The sequence below is a fragment of the Molossus molossus genome, unplaced genomic scaffold (assembly GCF_014108415.1).
Source record: "Molossus molossus isolate mMolMol1 unplaced genomic scaffold, mMolMol1.p scaffold_m16_p_4, whole genome shotgun sequence".
Classification (NCBI taxonomy): domain Eukaryota; kingdom Metazoa; phylum Chordata; class Mammalia; order Chiroptera; family Molossidae; genus Molossus; species Molossus molossus.
In genome coordinates this window covers 84,176,538-84,190,205 of record NW_023425377.1, presented here as the reverse complement: position 1 = coordinate 84,190,205, position 13,668 = coordinate 84,176,538, and the positions used below count along the sequence as shown (strand labels likewise).

The window sequence follows — 13,668 nt, the reverse complement described above, 5'->3', positions numbered from 1 at the left end:
TTTCATAAGTCAGCTGTTTTTAAATAAATAATTTTTAGCCCTGGCCAGTTTGTCTCAGCGGTTAGAGCGTTGGCCTGCGGTCTGGTGAGACCCGGGTTCAGTTCCCGCTAAGGGCACATGCCTTGGTTGCAGTTTGTCCCCGGCCCTGGTTGGGTCGTGCTGGTGGCAGCCACTTGATGTGTCCTTTTCATGTCGATGTTTCTCTCTCTCTCTCTCTCTCTCTTTCTCTCTCTCCCTCCCACTCTATCTGAACAAGAAATGGAAAAAGTCCTCGGGTGAGGATAAAAAAAAAATTTAAACTTTAAATTACAGTTGACATACAGTATTATATTAGTTTCAGGTGTACAACAGTGATTAGACATTTACATAACACATTAAGTGATCACCCCCAAAGTCTAGTACCTGACACACACACACACACGTTAATTATTAATGGCTGGGAAAGCAGAGGCGATTCTGAAGGATTGGGGGTATATTATACATGTGCACACTTGATAAGGATTTGTATCAGTGATTCAGTACTAGCTTCAAAGCACATTGACCCCATAGCATAACTCCCATTGAAAGTAAACTGCATGTTATCTTTGCCAGTATTCACAGCCACCAACTGAGGTGATCAGTATGGCAGGGCCAGCCGCCATTCAGTGTTTATGGAGCTGTGTGCCCGGCTGTAAGGAACCCAGGATGAATAAGACAGTGGTGGCATGTTAGAAGTTCTTAAATGGCATCATTTGGCTCATCTATTGTAGTATTTGAATTTGTAAAAGACACATACCTCTCCTTCCTTCTCTACTCCCCCCCCCCCCCCAAGCTGTCTTCAGAGTTTGGGTTCTATTAAGCAAGAATGAGTTCTTTGTTAAAGAATTTTGATTATTTAGATATGTAAAGAGTAACAAGTACTTTCTTGCTTATTGCCCCTGGCATTTGCTTATCTTTTCCTTCAGAAATGGTCTGAGAATACTGATGAGGCTGACGGACCCACAGGCTATACTAATGTGCTACTTTCCCTGATTGCAGGATAGGAAAAGCCACCCTGTGATGTCACCAGTGAATGTCTTGTCTCTCTCCATCTTCATTCCTCCACTCCTCCCCCCACCCCTTTTAGGACTTCGTTGATCAAAGGGAGATTCTCAAAAGAGCCACATAAATAGTTCATTCATAAAGGAAGCAAGGTCCAGTAAATTCATAGAATAGTTAACTAATCATCTCCATTGAAATTAAATTTAAGTGATGAAAGGTTAAAAAGCCATTTCTATCTTTTGATTGTTTCTGAGATTTTTATAAGTTGATTTCTTTTTTAGAGAGAGAGTAAGGGAGAGAGAGAAACATCAATGTGAGAGAGAAAGATCAACTGGCTGCCTCCTGCACGCCCCCTACTGGGGATCAAGCCTGCAACCCAGGCATGTGCCCTGACCAGGAATTGAACCTGGACCTGTCAGCCATGGAACGATGCTTAATCCACTGAGTTACATTGGCCAAGTGTGAGATTTTTAAATATAGTATTTTATGTTTGCTAAAGTTTTCCTTAAAACTAGTATTTTTTTATTTCTGAATTTTTATGAATTTATTTGAGCCAAACTGACAACATATGCCAAGGAGCAAGATCTCAAATACTCCCTAAAACTAGTATTTTTTAAGTTGTTCATTATACCCATGTATCACATAGAGACTGAAAAGCTATCCCTGATTAACTTTTATCGTATTTTGATTACTTTGTACCTTCACAGAATTTAGTTACTGATTAGATAAACTTCTGTACAAACTTAGGATAAGTTAATGTTTTCCTCATTGGTAGTTTTATTGCTGTGTTTACAGCACTATAGGAGGAACTTATCAAAAAGCTTATTGTTTAATTTGTTTAAACATCAAAGAGTAAGGCTTTGGCAGAGTTGAGATTTTAGAACTTAGTATTTGAGATTTCAGCAAATCATCACCCAAATTAGAATAGATTATAACCTCAAATGAGAGTTTAAAACTGTCATTTATAGTGTAAGCTTTATAATTGGGACCTCATCTGTCTGTTGTCTCTAGTGGCTCAGTGCTCAGCTCAAAATAGGTACTCAATATATTTGTTGAAAAATAGAATTTTCCTGCCCAGCTGATGTGTGACTCAGTGGTTGAACATGGACCCATGCACAAAGAGGTCTCCAGTTTGAGTCCCGGTCAGGGCACATGCTCAGGCTGTGGGCCAAAACCCCAGTGCGGAGGGGGGGGCATGCAGGAAGTGGCCATCAATGTTTTCTCTCATTGATGTTTCTATCTCTGCCTCTCCCTTCCCCCGTCTCTCTAAAATCAATAAAGAAAAAAAATTTTTTTTTTATTTTTTATCCTCACCCAAAGACATTTTTGCATTTATCTTCAGATAGAGCGGGAGGAAGAGAGGGAAGAAGAGAGAGAGAGAGAAACATCTATGTGAGAGAGACACATCGAGTGGTTGCCACCCACATGACCCCAACCGGGGCCGGGAACAAACCGCAACTGAGGTACGTGCCCTTAGCGGGAACTGAACCCGGGACTCTCTAGTCCACAGGCCGACGCTCTAACCGCTGAGCCAAACCAGCCAGGGTGAAAAAAAATTTTTAATAGAATTTTCCTTCTAGAATTTGGACTAAACAATTACATGTTTGAATTAATATCTTTTCTCTGATGATTTTTAATTCAGTCTATCAACAGATATTTAGCATACACCATGTATGGTGCTCGTAGTTGGAGTAGATGCAAGAGTCCCATATCGGTTGCTGTCTAAAAACATTCATGCAATAGATAGTGTTGACCTAAGAAATCTCCAGACCTGTAGAGAATTTTTATGAGTTTATTTGAGCGAAACTGATGGCATGCCTGGAAGCAAGATCTCAAATGCTCCCCAGAATGACAGTTTTGCAATTCCTTTCATACATTTGGAATGAAGGAAGATTACATGCAAGTGGAAGAAAGCAAGGTATAGGATAATTAACAAAATGACACGCTCCCTCTGAGGGTCTGGAAAAGAGGATTACTCTGGCATTTCAAAGGTACGTTAACCTGGATGCACAAGAACAAAGAGAAACCTTCTTATAGGCCTGGGGCATGACTACCCATTATGACCTGCCCAGTTAGGAATTTTATGATCAGATCACCCTGTGAGGTTACTTTTGGTCAGATTTATTACAGAGCCCCTTTTTCATCCACAGTAGTAAATTGAGATACAGACTCTAAGGCGGGTATGACTATTCTCTGCTCTCTGGAGTTTCCATGCTAGCTCTGGAGATAACAGAGCTATGTCAGGAATTCAAATATGAGAGTGATGGGGTGGCTATTTTTGATTGTCTGGTTAGGATACACCTTTCTGAGGGTGTGTTCATGAAAGCTGAGATAGAAAGGATAAGAAACTACCAGAGATCAAGGGAAGAACATCTCAGATAGTAGAAACAGCCAGTGTACTCAGAGACCAGATAAAAGGCCAGTGTGGCTGGGTGTTGTTCCAGGAGGAGGAGAGTGGTAGCCCCTCGTATAGGGGTGAGGTGGGGGTGGGGGGTAGATCACAGACTGTATTGTAAGTCTGATAAGAATTTGGACTTCACTAGACCTTCAAAGGGAAGCCACTAGAGGGTTTTAAATAGGGAGAATCACATGATCAGCTGTTGCGGTGAGAGTGATTGGGGGTGGGGGGAGTAGAAGTGGAAAAATAGTAGGAAGCTACTGTGTTCACCCAGGCAAGAAACTAGGATGTGGTAGTAGAGGTGGGGAGAATGAGCTGATTCGTTATGGGGGAGTCTGTAAGGATTTCCTGATTGCCATGGGGTTGGGCTAGACTGGTAAGGGATAGAGAAGACTTGAAGATTACATTAAAGCTTTTTCGTTGACTAACTGGGTAGTGCCAATAGAGTTATTGGATTGGGGGGGAGGGGTTGGGGAATGAGCAAAAGTTCTGCTTTGGCCCTTTGACTCTGAAATGTCTTTAGACATTCAAGTTGTCTCAGGTAGGCAAGAAATAATGGTGAGTGAGATTAAGGTAGTGGTAGCAGAGATGGGAAAATAATGGAACCCAAGTCTGCAATTCTTGGTTGGTGATTTGATTTACATGTAGACAGTATTTAAAGCTCATGGGACTGGATGACATCGTTGTGGTCAGGAGTCAGCAACCTAGGCCAAATCTAGCTCCCTGCCAGTTTCTATACGGCCCAGGAGCTAAGAATGCTTTATACATTGCTTAAATGATTGCAAGAAAAATCAAATGACTCTTAGTATTTTGAGCACATGATCATATGAAGTTCAGATTTAAGTGCTCATAAATACAGTTTTACTAGAAAGTAGCAGCACTTACTAATTTGTGTACTGTCTGGCTACTTTCTTTTTTTTATTTTTTTTACAATTTTTTTTTTTTTTTTAATCATCCTCACTCGAGGACATTTTTCCATTCTTTGTTCAGATAGAGTGGGAGGGAGAGAGAGAGAAACATCGATGTGAAAGGGACACATCGAGTGGTCGCCACCCGCGCAACCAACCAGGGCCGGGGACAAACTGCAACCAAGGTACATGCCCTTAGCGGAACCGAACCCGGGTCTCTCCGGACCGCAGGCCGATGCTCTAACCTCTGAGCCAAACCGGCCAGGGCCTGTCTGGCTACTTTCACGCTGCAAGGGCAGAGCGAGTAACTGCTATGACTCACAGCCTGAAATATTGCATATCTGACCCCCGACCTTGCTGTGTTGAAGGAGAAGGTGGCCTAAGACACATCCAGGTCATGTCAACATTTAATCGTGGATGGGCAGTCAAATGTTAAAACTCTTAAGACGGAGCTTGATTTTTACGTCAGTTTTCTCAGTAACCTGCCAAAAAGAGGCTGGTGATTGTGGTTGAGAGAAGTGAGCAATTGAGGGTGGGGGTGTCGCGTCTACAGTAAAAGGAACACATGTATCATATCTTTTATGAGGTTTGGGGAGACTATGTGAGTCATAAAATAATTTTAGTCTTTTCAAATTCCTCACATTTGAATAATGTTTTATCTTTGTAGTTGACTTATCTTGATTGAGACCAGGTAAGTGATGTGTAACTTAAGTATCTGTAGTTTTCAGACCAATATTTTTGGTACATCATTGACACATGGCTCATGCTCTCAGAATAGCATAAAAATACTCGGAACAAGATTGCAATGGAAAATAATGATTGTAGTGTAGACATTAATATAAAACTACAGTTTTCAGTTTAAAAGGTATAACTCAACTCAATGTATTATTTCTTCAAGGAAATAAAGCTTGTAGAATGATTTTCAGAGAAAGCCAGAAATTCCCCATGATATTCCATTTGCTTGAAAAATCTCTTAGCTAGGGTAATGGCTCAATATAAGAGGGCTTAGAGTAGATGGTTTCACTATGTGTACGTGTAAGAATATGGCATTAATCAGTGAGTTTGATTTTTTTGTAGGAACATACGTTGATAGGTTCAGCAAATTCCCAAGATATCCAACTGTGTGGAATGGGAATTCTTCCTGAACACTGTATTATAGACATCACACCAGAAGGCCAGGTTATGCTGACTCCTCAAAAGAACACCAGGTAATGTACTTTAATTAGTGTAATGTCACAATAGTTCTTAAGAGGAAGAAAGTACACTAGTTGCAGATGGAATACAGGACTTTTGGCTTTGGTTTGCTTTTAAGTTCACTTAATGAAGATATCCAGTTAGTTACCAAGTCCTTTATATTAACTTTTTAATATCTCTTAAACCCATTCCTTCCTTTCTATACCTACTACTGCAGCTTTGTTTAAATAAGGCCCTCATCAGATCTTGACCGGAACCCCTGATAGCACCCTAATCTTTTTTCTAGTCTACACACCATACAACCAGGTGGCTTTCTACTATTTTTGATACAAAATTCTTTACATCCCTCCTATTTTTCTCCTGTTCCTCTGCCTGTGCCATTAGGTCAGCTAACTCCTAAAGCTCTGTCGTTATCTACTTTGGGGAATTCCCTTTTTGGTCTAAATTACAGGCCCCTCCTATGTATTCCCAGTGTGTCTTATGCTTCCCATTATATTAACAATCTGTATTGTATTCTTTATTATTTTTTAAACTAATTAATTTATTTATTTTTGTTACAGATGTTTCTCCTTTTTTCCCCGACTGATTCCCCCCTCCACCTCCCTACCTGCCCTGTCCCCAGCTTTGTTGTCCATGTCCATTGTTCATGCACACATGTATATAAGTTCTCTGGTTTATCTCTCCCCCACCAACTCCTCTTCCGGGGATTGTCAGTCTGTACCTGACTTCCACGTCTCTGGGACTACCCCATTCCTCAGACTGTTATATTCATTATATTCCACAAATAAATGAGATCATATGATACTCGTCTTTCTCTGTTTGGCTTGTTTTGCTTAGGATAATACTTTCCAGGTCCCTCCATGTCATCTCAAAGGATAAGAGATCTTTCTTTCTTACAGCTGCATAATACTCCATTGTGTACATGTACCACAGCTTTGTTATCTGTTTGTCTACTGATGGACATTTGGGTTGTTTCCAGATCTTAGCTATTGTAAATAGTGCTGCTTCGAACATGGGGTACATATATTCTTTCTGATTGGTGTTTCAGGCTTCTTAGGGTATATTACTAGAAGTGGGATCACCGGGTCAAATGGCAGTTCAATTTTTAATTTTTTGAGGTAACACCATATTGTTTTCCATAGTGGCTGCACCAGTCTGCATTCCCACCAGCAGTGTACTAGAGTCCCCTTTTCTCCACACCCTCGCCAACACTTGTTGTTTGATGATTTGTGGATGGCGACCATTCTGACAGGTGTGAGGTGATACCTCATTGTTGTTTTAATTTGCATCTCTCTGATGATTAGTGATGTTGAGCATTTCTTCATATGTCTCTTAGCCATTTGTATGGCCTGTTTGGAGAGGTGTCTATTTAGTTTCTCTGCCCATTTTTTAATTGGGTTCTTTGTCTTCCTTTTGTTGAGTTGTATGAGCACTCTATATATATTGGAAATTAACCCCTTATCTGATTTATCATTGGCAATTATGCTCTCCCATACAGTTGGTTACCTTTCCATTTTGATGATTGTATCTTTTGCTGTGTAGAAACTTTTGAGTTTGATGTAGTCCCATGTGTTCATTTTTTCCTTTGTTTCTGTTGCCTTAGGTGATGTATCAGTGAAAATTCTGCTGCGTATGATGTCTGAAATTTTGCTGCCTACATTTTCTTCTAGGATTTTTATGGATTAATGAGTCACATTTAAGTCTTTTATCCATTTTGAGTTTATTCTTGTGTATAGTGTAAGTTGATGGTCTAGTTTCATTTTTTTGCATGTAGCTGTCTAATTTTCCCAACACCATTTATTAAAGAGGCTGTCTTTACTCCATTGTATGTTCTTGCCACCTTTGTCAAATATTAATTGAGCATATTACCTTAGGTCCATTTCTGGGTTCTCTGTTCAGTTCCACTGGTCTATATGCCTGTTCTTGTGCCAGTACCGGGCTATTTTGATTACAGTGGCTTTGTAGTTTATAACCTGAAATCTAGTGATGTGATCCCTCCAACTTTGTTCTTCTTTTTCGAGATTGCTGTGGCTATTTGAGGTCTTTTTTGGTTCCATATGAACTTTTGAAGTATTTGTTCTAGTTCTGTGAAGTATGTCATTGGTATTTTGATGGGAATTGCATTGAATCTATAGATTACTTTGGGTAATAAGGACATTTTAATGATGTTAATGCTTCCAATCCATGAGCAAGGTATGTGCTTCTACTTTTTTATATCTTCCTCTATTTCCTTTTTTTAATAACCTGTAGTTTTCTGCGAATAGGTCCTTTATTTCTTTGGTTAAGTTTATTTCTAGGTATCTTAATTTTTTTGCTACGATGGTAAGTGGGATTTTTTTTTTAGTTTCTCTTTCTGTGAGTTCATCATTGGTGTATAAGAATGCCTTTGATTTCTTGACTTTAATTTTGTATCCTGCTACTTTGCCAAATTCATTTATTAAGTCTAGTAAATTTTTATTTTTTTTATTCTCACCAGAAGACACTTTTCCATTTCTTGTTCAGATAGAATGGGAAGGAGAGAGAGAAAGAGAGAGAAACATCAACGTGAAAGGGACACATTGAGTGGCTGCCACCGCACTACCAACCAGGGCCGGGACCAAACTGCAACCAAGGTGTGCGCCCTTAGCAGGAACCGAACCTGGGTCTCTCTGGACCGTAGGCTGATGCTCTAACTGCTGAGCCAAACTGGCCAGGGCAAGTCTAGCAAATTTTTGATGGAGTCTTTGGGCTTTTCTACATATAGTATCATGTCATTTGCTAATAATGACAGTTTCAATCCCTCCTTTCCAAATTGGATCTCTTCAATTTTTTTTTCCTGTCTGATTGCTGTAGCTAAGACTTCCAGTACTATGTTAAATAAGAGTGGCGAAAATGGGCATCCTTGTCTTGTTCCTGTTCTTAAGGGAAATACTTTTAATTTTTGCCCATTGAGTATGATGTTGGCTGTAGGTCATTCATATATGGCCTTTATTATGTCAAGATATGATCCCTCTATTTCCAGATTGCTGAGCGTTTTTATCAGAAATGGGTGCTGGATTTTTTTTGAATGCTTTTTCAGCATCTATTGATATGATCATGTGGTTTTTATTCTTCATTTTGTTTATGTGGTATATCACATTTATTGATTTGCGAATATTGTACCAGCCTTGCATCCCTGGGATGAATCCCACTTGGTCATGGTGAATAATTTTTTTGATGTATTGCTGGATTCGATTTGCTAGTATTTTGTTCAGGATTTTGGCGTCTTTGTTCATCAGGGATATTGGTCTGTAGTTTTCTTTCTTTGTAGTGTCTTTTTGTGGTTTTGGAATTAGAATTATGCTGGCCTCATAAAACGAATTTGGAAGTCTTTCTTCTTCTTGAATTTTTTGAAATAGTTTGAGGAGAATGGATATTAGTTCTTCTTTAAATGTTCCGTAAAATTCCCCTGTGAAGCCATCCGGGCCTGGGCTTTTGTTTGCTGGCAGAGTCTTTATTACATCTTCAATTTCTTTTGTTGTTATTGGTCTGTTCAAGTTTTCTTTCTCTTCCCGGTTCAGTTTTGGGAGACGATATGTTTCTAGAAATTTGTCCATTTTGCTTAGATTGTCGAATTTGTTGCCGTATAATTGTTCATAATATCTGTTAACAATCCTTTGTATTTCTGTGGTGCCAGTAATTATTTCTCCTCTTTCATTTCTGATTTTGTGTATTTGGGTTCTGTCTCTTTGTTGGTGAGTCTAGCTAAGGGTCCATAAATCTTGTTTATCTTTTCAAAGAACCAGTTCTTTATTTCATTGATACTTTGAATTGTATTTTTGGTCTTCATGTCATTTATTTCTGCTCTGATCTTTACTATTTCCTTCCTTCTACTTGCTCTTGGGTTTTCTTTCTGTTTGCTTTCTAGTTCTTTAAGTTGTGAGGTTAGATTGTCTATTAGAAATTTTTCTTGCTTCTTGAGGTAGACCTGTAGTGCTATGAACTTCCCTCTCAGAACTGCTTTCTCTGCATCCCATAGATTTTGTGTTGTTGTATGTTCATTTTCATTGGTTTCCAGGAATTTTTTAACTTCTTCCTTGATCTCCATGGTAACCCATTCATTGTTCAATAACATGAAAAATATGGAACGCTTCACGACTTTGCGTGTCATCCTTGCGCAGGGGCCATGCTAATCTCTGTATCGTTCCAGTTTTAGTATATTTGCTACTGAAGCGAGCACTTATTGTATTCTTATAGGCTATTAATCTTTATTACCCCATTGGACTATGAGCTTTCTTTTTTCAATCTCTATTCTTAGCACGTAATAGAAGACTAGTAAGTGCTCAATAAGTAATGAATGAATTAAGATGCGTAACATTATTAAATGAAATGTTTGTTTCCTTAGCTATGAAACTCTTACTGCCCTGTTATATACCTGTTCAACTAACCATAGGTGATGGTTAACTAACTTACATTGATCTTCTGAATGTTGATCCATTTCATCATATGATTAAAAAATCATTAATATCATCACTAATTTCATCTCTAAAGTTTGTATAACTGGCAGCTATCAAGCTCCTGGTAAAGGATGCAAGGGAGAAAGAAGAAGAAAGCAGAAGTTGCCTAGCACTCCCAACTCGGGCCTGCTGTTTTCCTGTTCAGTAATCTACAGAAGTGGCCTCAGGCAAGGCCACTCTGAGGGGTGATGTAAGACAAAGCAGACCGCATAGTAATTTTGTTTCAGCACTGACAAAAACCAAGGTCACTGTGCCAGGCACAAAACACCAAACACCTCCTCTTGGCTGACGTGAGTGACTCCTTTTTCACTCATTACAACTGTATCCTCATTCTAGTCTCCTCTATATGGATACGAGTTTTAAAATACCCCATCACAGAATTACTCCTGCTTTCTGACAGCATCCGATGTACAGAGAACCCCCATTTCCTGAGAGCCTCTCCGAAATCATCCAGCTAAAGCCCAGTCTTACAACAGGTCCTTCTCAGCGCCCTCTCACTGACACCCCAGGCTTCCCAGGGTGTCTTCTCCCTCTGCATCAGTAATAAACCCAGCTTGTTTAGCCGCAGGAATATTCTGTGGTCTTTGGCTGGAGGACATTGACACAAGTTTCCCCAAAGTCTCATTTTTATTATTTATTTTTTATTTTTTTTTATCCTCACCCGAGGACATTTTTCCATTTTTTGTTCAGGTAGAGTGGGGGGGGAGAGAGAGGAATGGAGAGAGAGAGAGAAACATCGATGTGAAGGGACACATCGAGTGGTTGCCACCCGCACAACCGACCAGGGCCGGGGACAAACTGCAACCGAGGTACGCGCCCTTAGCGGGAACCGAACCCGGGTCTCTCAGGACCGCAGGCCGACGCTCTAACCGCTGAGCCAAACCGGCCAGGGCCAAACTCTCATTTTTACTTGAATCACTTGAAAGCTTGAACGTTGCAGTTGGCAACAAGTACTATCAGTTGTTTTCCTTGAAGTGACAGGCTGGCTTCGTTTATATTCAAGAAAATGTCTGCCAAAAGACCACTTTGTATGTATCTTTAAAAAAAAAAAATTATTTTCTCTTTATTGATTTTAGAGAGAGAGGAAGGGAGAGGGAGAGATAGAAACATTGATGAGAGAGAACATCGATTGGCTGCCTCCTGCATGCCCCAACTGGGGATCTGGCCTACAACTTGGGCATGTGCCCTGACCGGGAATTGAACCGGCAACCTCTTGGTGTATGGGTGGATGCTCAACCACTGAGCCACACTGGTCAGGCTGTATGTGTCTTCTACTCAGACAGTAACCATACTTTGGTATAAAATAACGCAGTGCTTTTTGTGGACTTCTCATTTTGTCACATAAAATGTTTAAAAAGTTGTATACTCAAGGCTCAAGATTTAATACAAGTCATAATTTTTACTGCTTTATCAAGGACATTCACAAAACATTTATTATTAGTAGTAGTATTGATTTCTGAATGAGGGGAAGGAAGAGGGAAGCGGGGGTAGAGAGAGAAACATGGATGTAAGAGAGAAACATCGATCGGTTGCCTCCTGCATGTGCCCTGACCGGCAGTAGAACCCGAAACCCTTTGGTGCTTGGGATGATGCTTCAACCAACTGAGCCACCTGGCCAGGGCAACAAAACATTTTTTTAGATTGTGAATGTGTGGCAGTGAATGATCCAGTGACTGCTAGTAATGTTTGGTGCCACTGCCTTGATTTGTGCTAAAACACCAGCAGTTTTACTCATTGCCAATGCAAATGTCAGCACAGTGAAAATGGGCAGGTTAGTGTTATAAAAATAGCTTTGTTCTCTGGAGACCCCACACAGAACGTACTTTGAGAACTGTTATTATATTCATGCTTTTATTTACTAATTGTGGCTTAACTCCTGTAGCTTTCTAAAATAAGCCTACATATGTATTTGGCTTAAATTAAATTTTTCACTGTATTTAAGGAATCTGTCATAAAGGCTAAAATCTGCTGATTTAATAGGTCCTCTCTTGTCATTATTATATTTTTGAGCTTGTGCTTTGAATGATCAGACTATAAGAATATAATGACCAATTACTTTTATTGTTTAAGAACTCACAGGGTAAGTGATGTCTAGAACAAGAGTAAGATTTTGTGTACATGCATATATACATAAATAACTAGCAGTGTAATACCAGGGAAATGCTTTAGGAACTTCAAGAAACTGAGATACTATAGGCTGGAGTGATGAGCAACCTTTTCAGAGGAAGTGTAAACCAGACTGGGCTTTGAGAGCTGAGTAAGATTTGGGGGGATGGAGAGGAATGGGAACATTATTCCAGTTTGTAGGGTGGGTAGAAACCTGGCTTAGAGGAAGAGTCTGTTATGTTTAGTGGACAGAACTAGAGGTTTTTTGGTTTTTTTGGAGTTGAGAGTTCATTAGAAGAGGGAAAGGAGGAGATAAACAGGGCTTCCTTTTGTTGGACCTTTAATGTCAAGTTAAAGAACTTGACCTTTATCCTATATCTAAGCAAATGAGTTAATCAGAAGGAGAGAGGCAGGATGACACTGGTATTCCAGGAGTATCAATTTTATAGTGGTATGCATAATTTTCTGTCCTTTGCAAAATCTTCATTTAATATCCTTCTACCCACCATTTCTTCTGTTGAACTCCATTATCAGGATAAGCAGTCAAGTGGACTTGACAGATCTGTGTATTGATAGAATATGAACATTTTTAATGCTATGGTCAGTCACAGAAGAATTTAACATTGTTCTCATTTCTTTTTACTAATATCTGTAGATATTTCTAGAGTCCACTCACTTGGTTGACTGGCTCTTTTTATCCATGAATTTGGACATGCTTGTTTTAGTTGTAATGTATACTGCTACCATCTTCCTATAAATGGCTGTAATGATTCCATGCTTACTCCTTAATATGTTGTGTAATAAATTTAGAACTTTGAAAAACAAAGGATAATTATTATTCTTAGTACCATAAGCATTTTAGGTAAATTAGCAAAGAAGTAGATATAAATAATAAAATTCACCAAGGGCAGGTTTTTTTGTGTGTGTTTTTTTTTTACCCTCACCCAAGGACATTTTTCCTTTTTTTTTTTTTTGTCAGATAGAGTGGGAAGGAGAGAGAGAGAGAGAGAGAGAGAGAAACATCGACATGAAAGGGATGTTTCCACCCGCATGAAAGGGAGTGGTTGCCACCCGCATGACCCAACCAGGACCGGGGAAAAACTGCAACCAAGGTACATGCCCTTAGCGGGAACCAAACAGGGGACTCTCTGGACTGCAGGCCGACGCTCTTAACTGCTGAGCCAAACCAGCCAGGGCCCAAGGGCAGGTTTAATTTTGGGGAACTGATTACTTTGTTTTTCCTAGTAAAATATCTCTGTGGTCCTGGAAAATGGAAGGACAAAACATGATAATCATTGCTTACATATTCGACCTCTTCTCCCCACAGAACATTTGTAAATGGCTCTTCTGTATCCAGTCCTATACAGCTACACCATGGGGACAGGATATTATGGGGAAACAACCACTTCTTCAGGTATGATATTATTCATGGCCCTTAATGAGATTATTGCAGACCTTACTCTGCAATAAAAGAAGGTATATCAAAAAGTAAACATAACTCCAGAAGCACTATATAATTTTAGTATATGTGTGTATTTATATATAGTATATACAGGGGTGGGGAAAA

General features: G+C 39.6%; 1 protein-coding gene and 1 pseudogene across 1 annotated transcript in view; one reads left to right on the top strand and one right to left on the bottom strand.

Annotated features, from left to right (window-relative positions):
* KIF13B (kinesin family member 13B) overlaps positions 1-13,668 on the top strand; it is a 209,586-nt gene that overhangs the window by 114,862 nt on the left and 81,056 nt on the right. The window contains exons 14-15 of the mRNA XM_036240641.1: positions 5,404-5,534; positions 13,429-13,515. Of these exons, the coding sequence (XP_036096534.1) occupies positions 5,404-5,534; positions 13,429-13,515 (218 nt within the window). The remainder of the gene's footprint in view (positions 1-5,403; positions 5,535-13,428; positions 13,516-13,668) is intronic.
* On the bottom strand, positions 9,615-9,714 carry LOC118616588 (annotated as a pseudogene).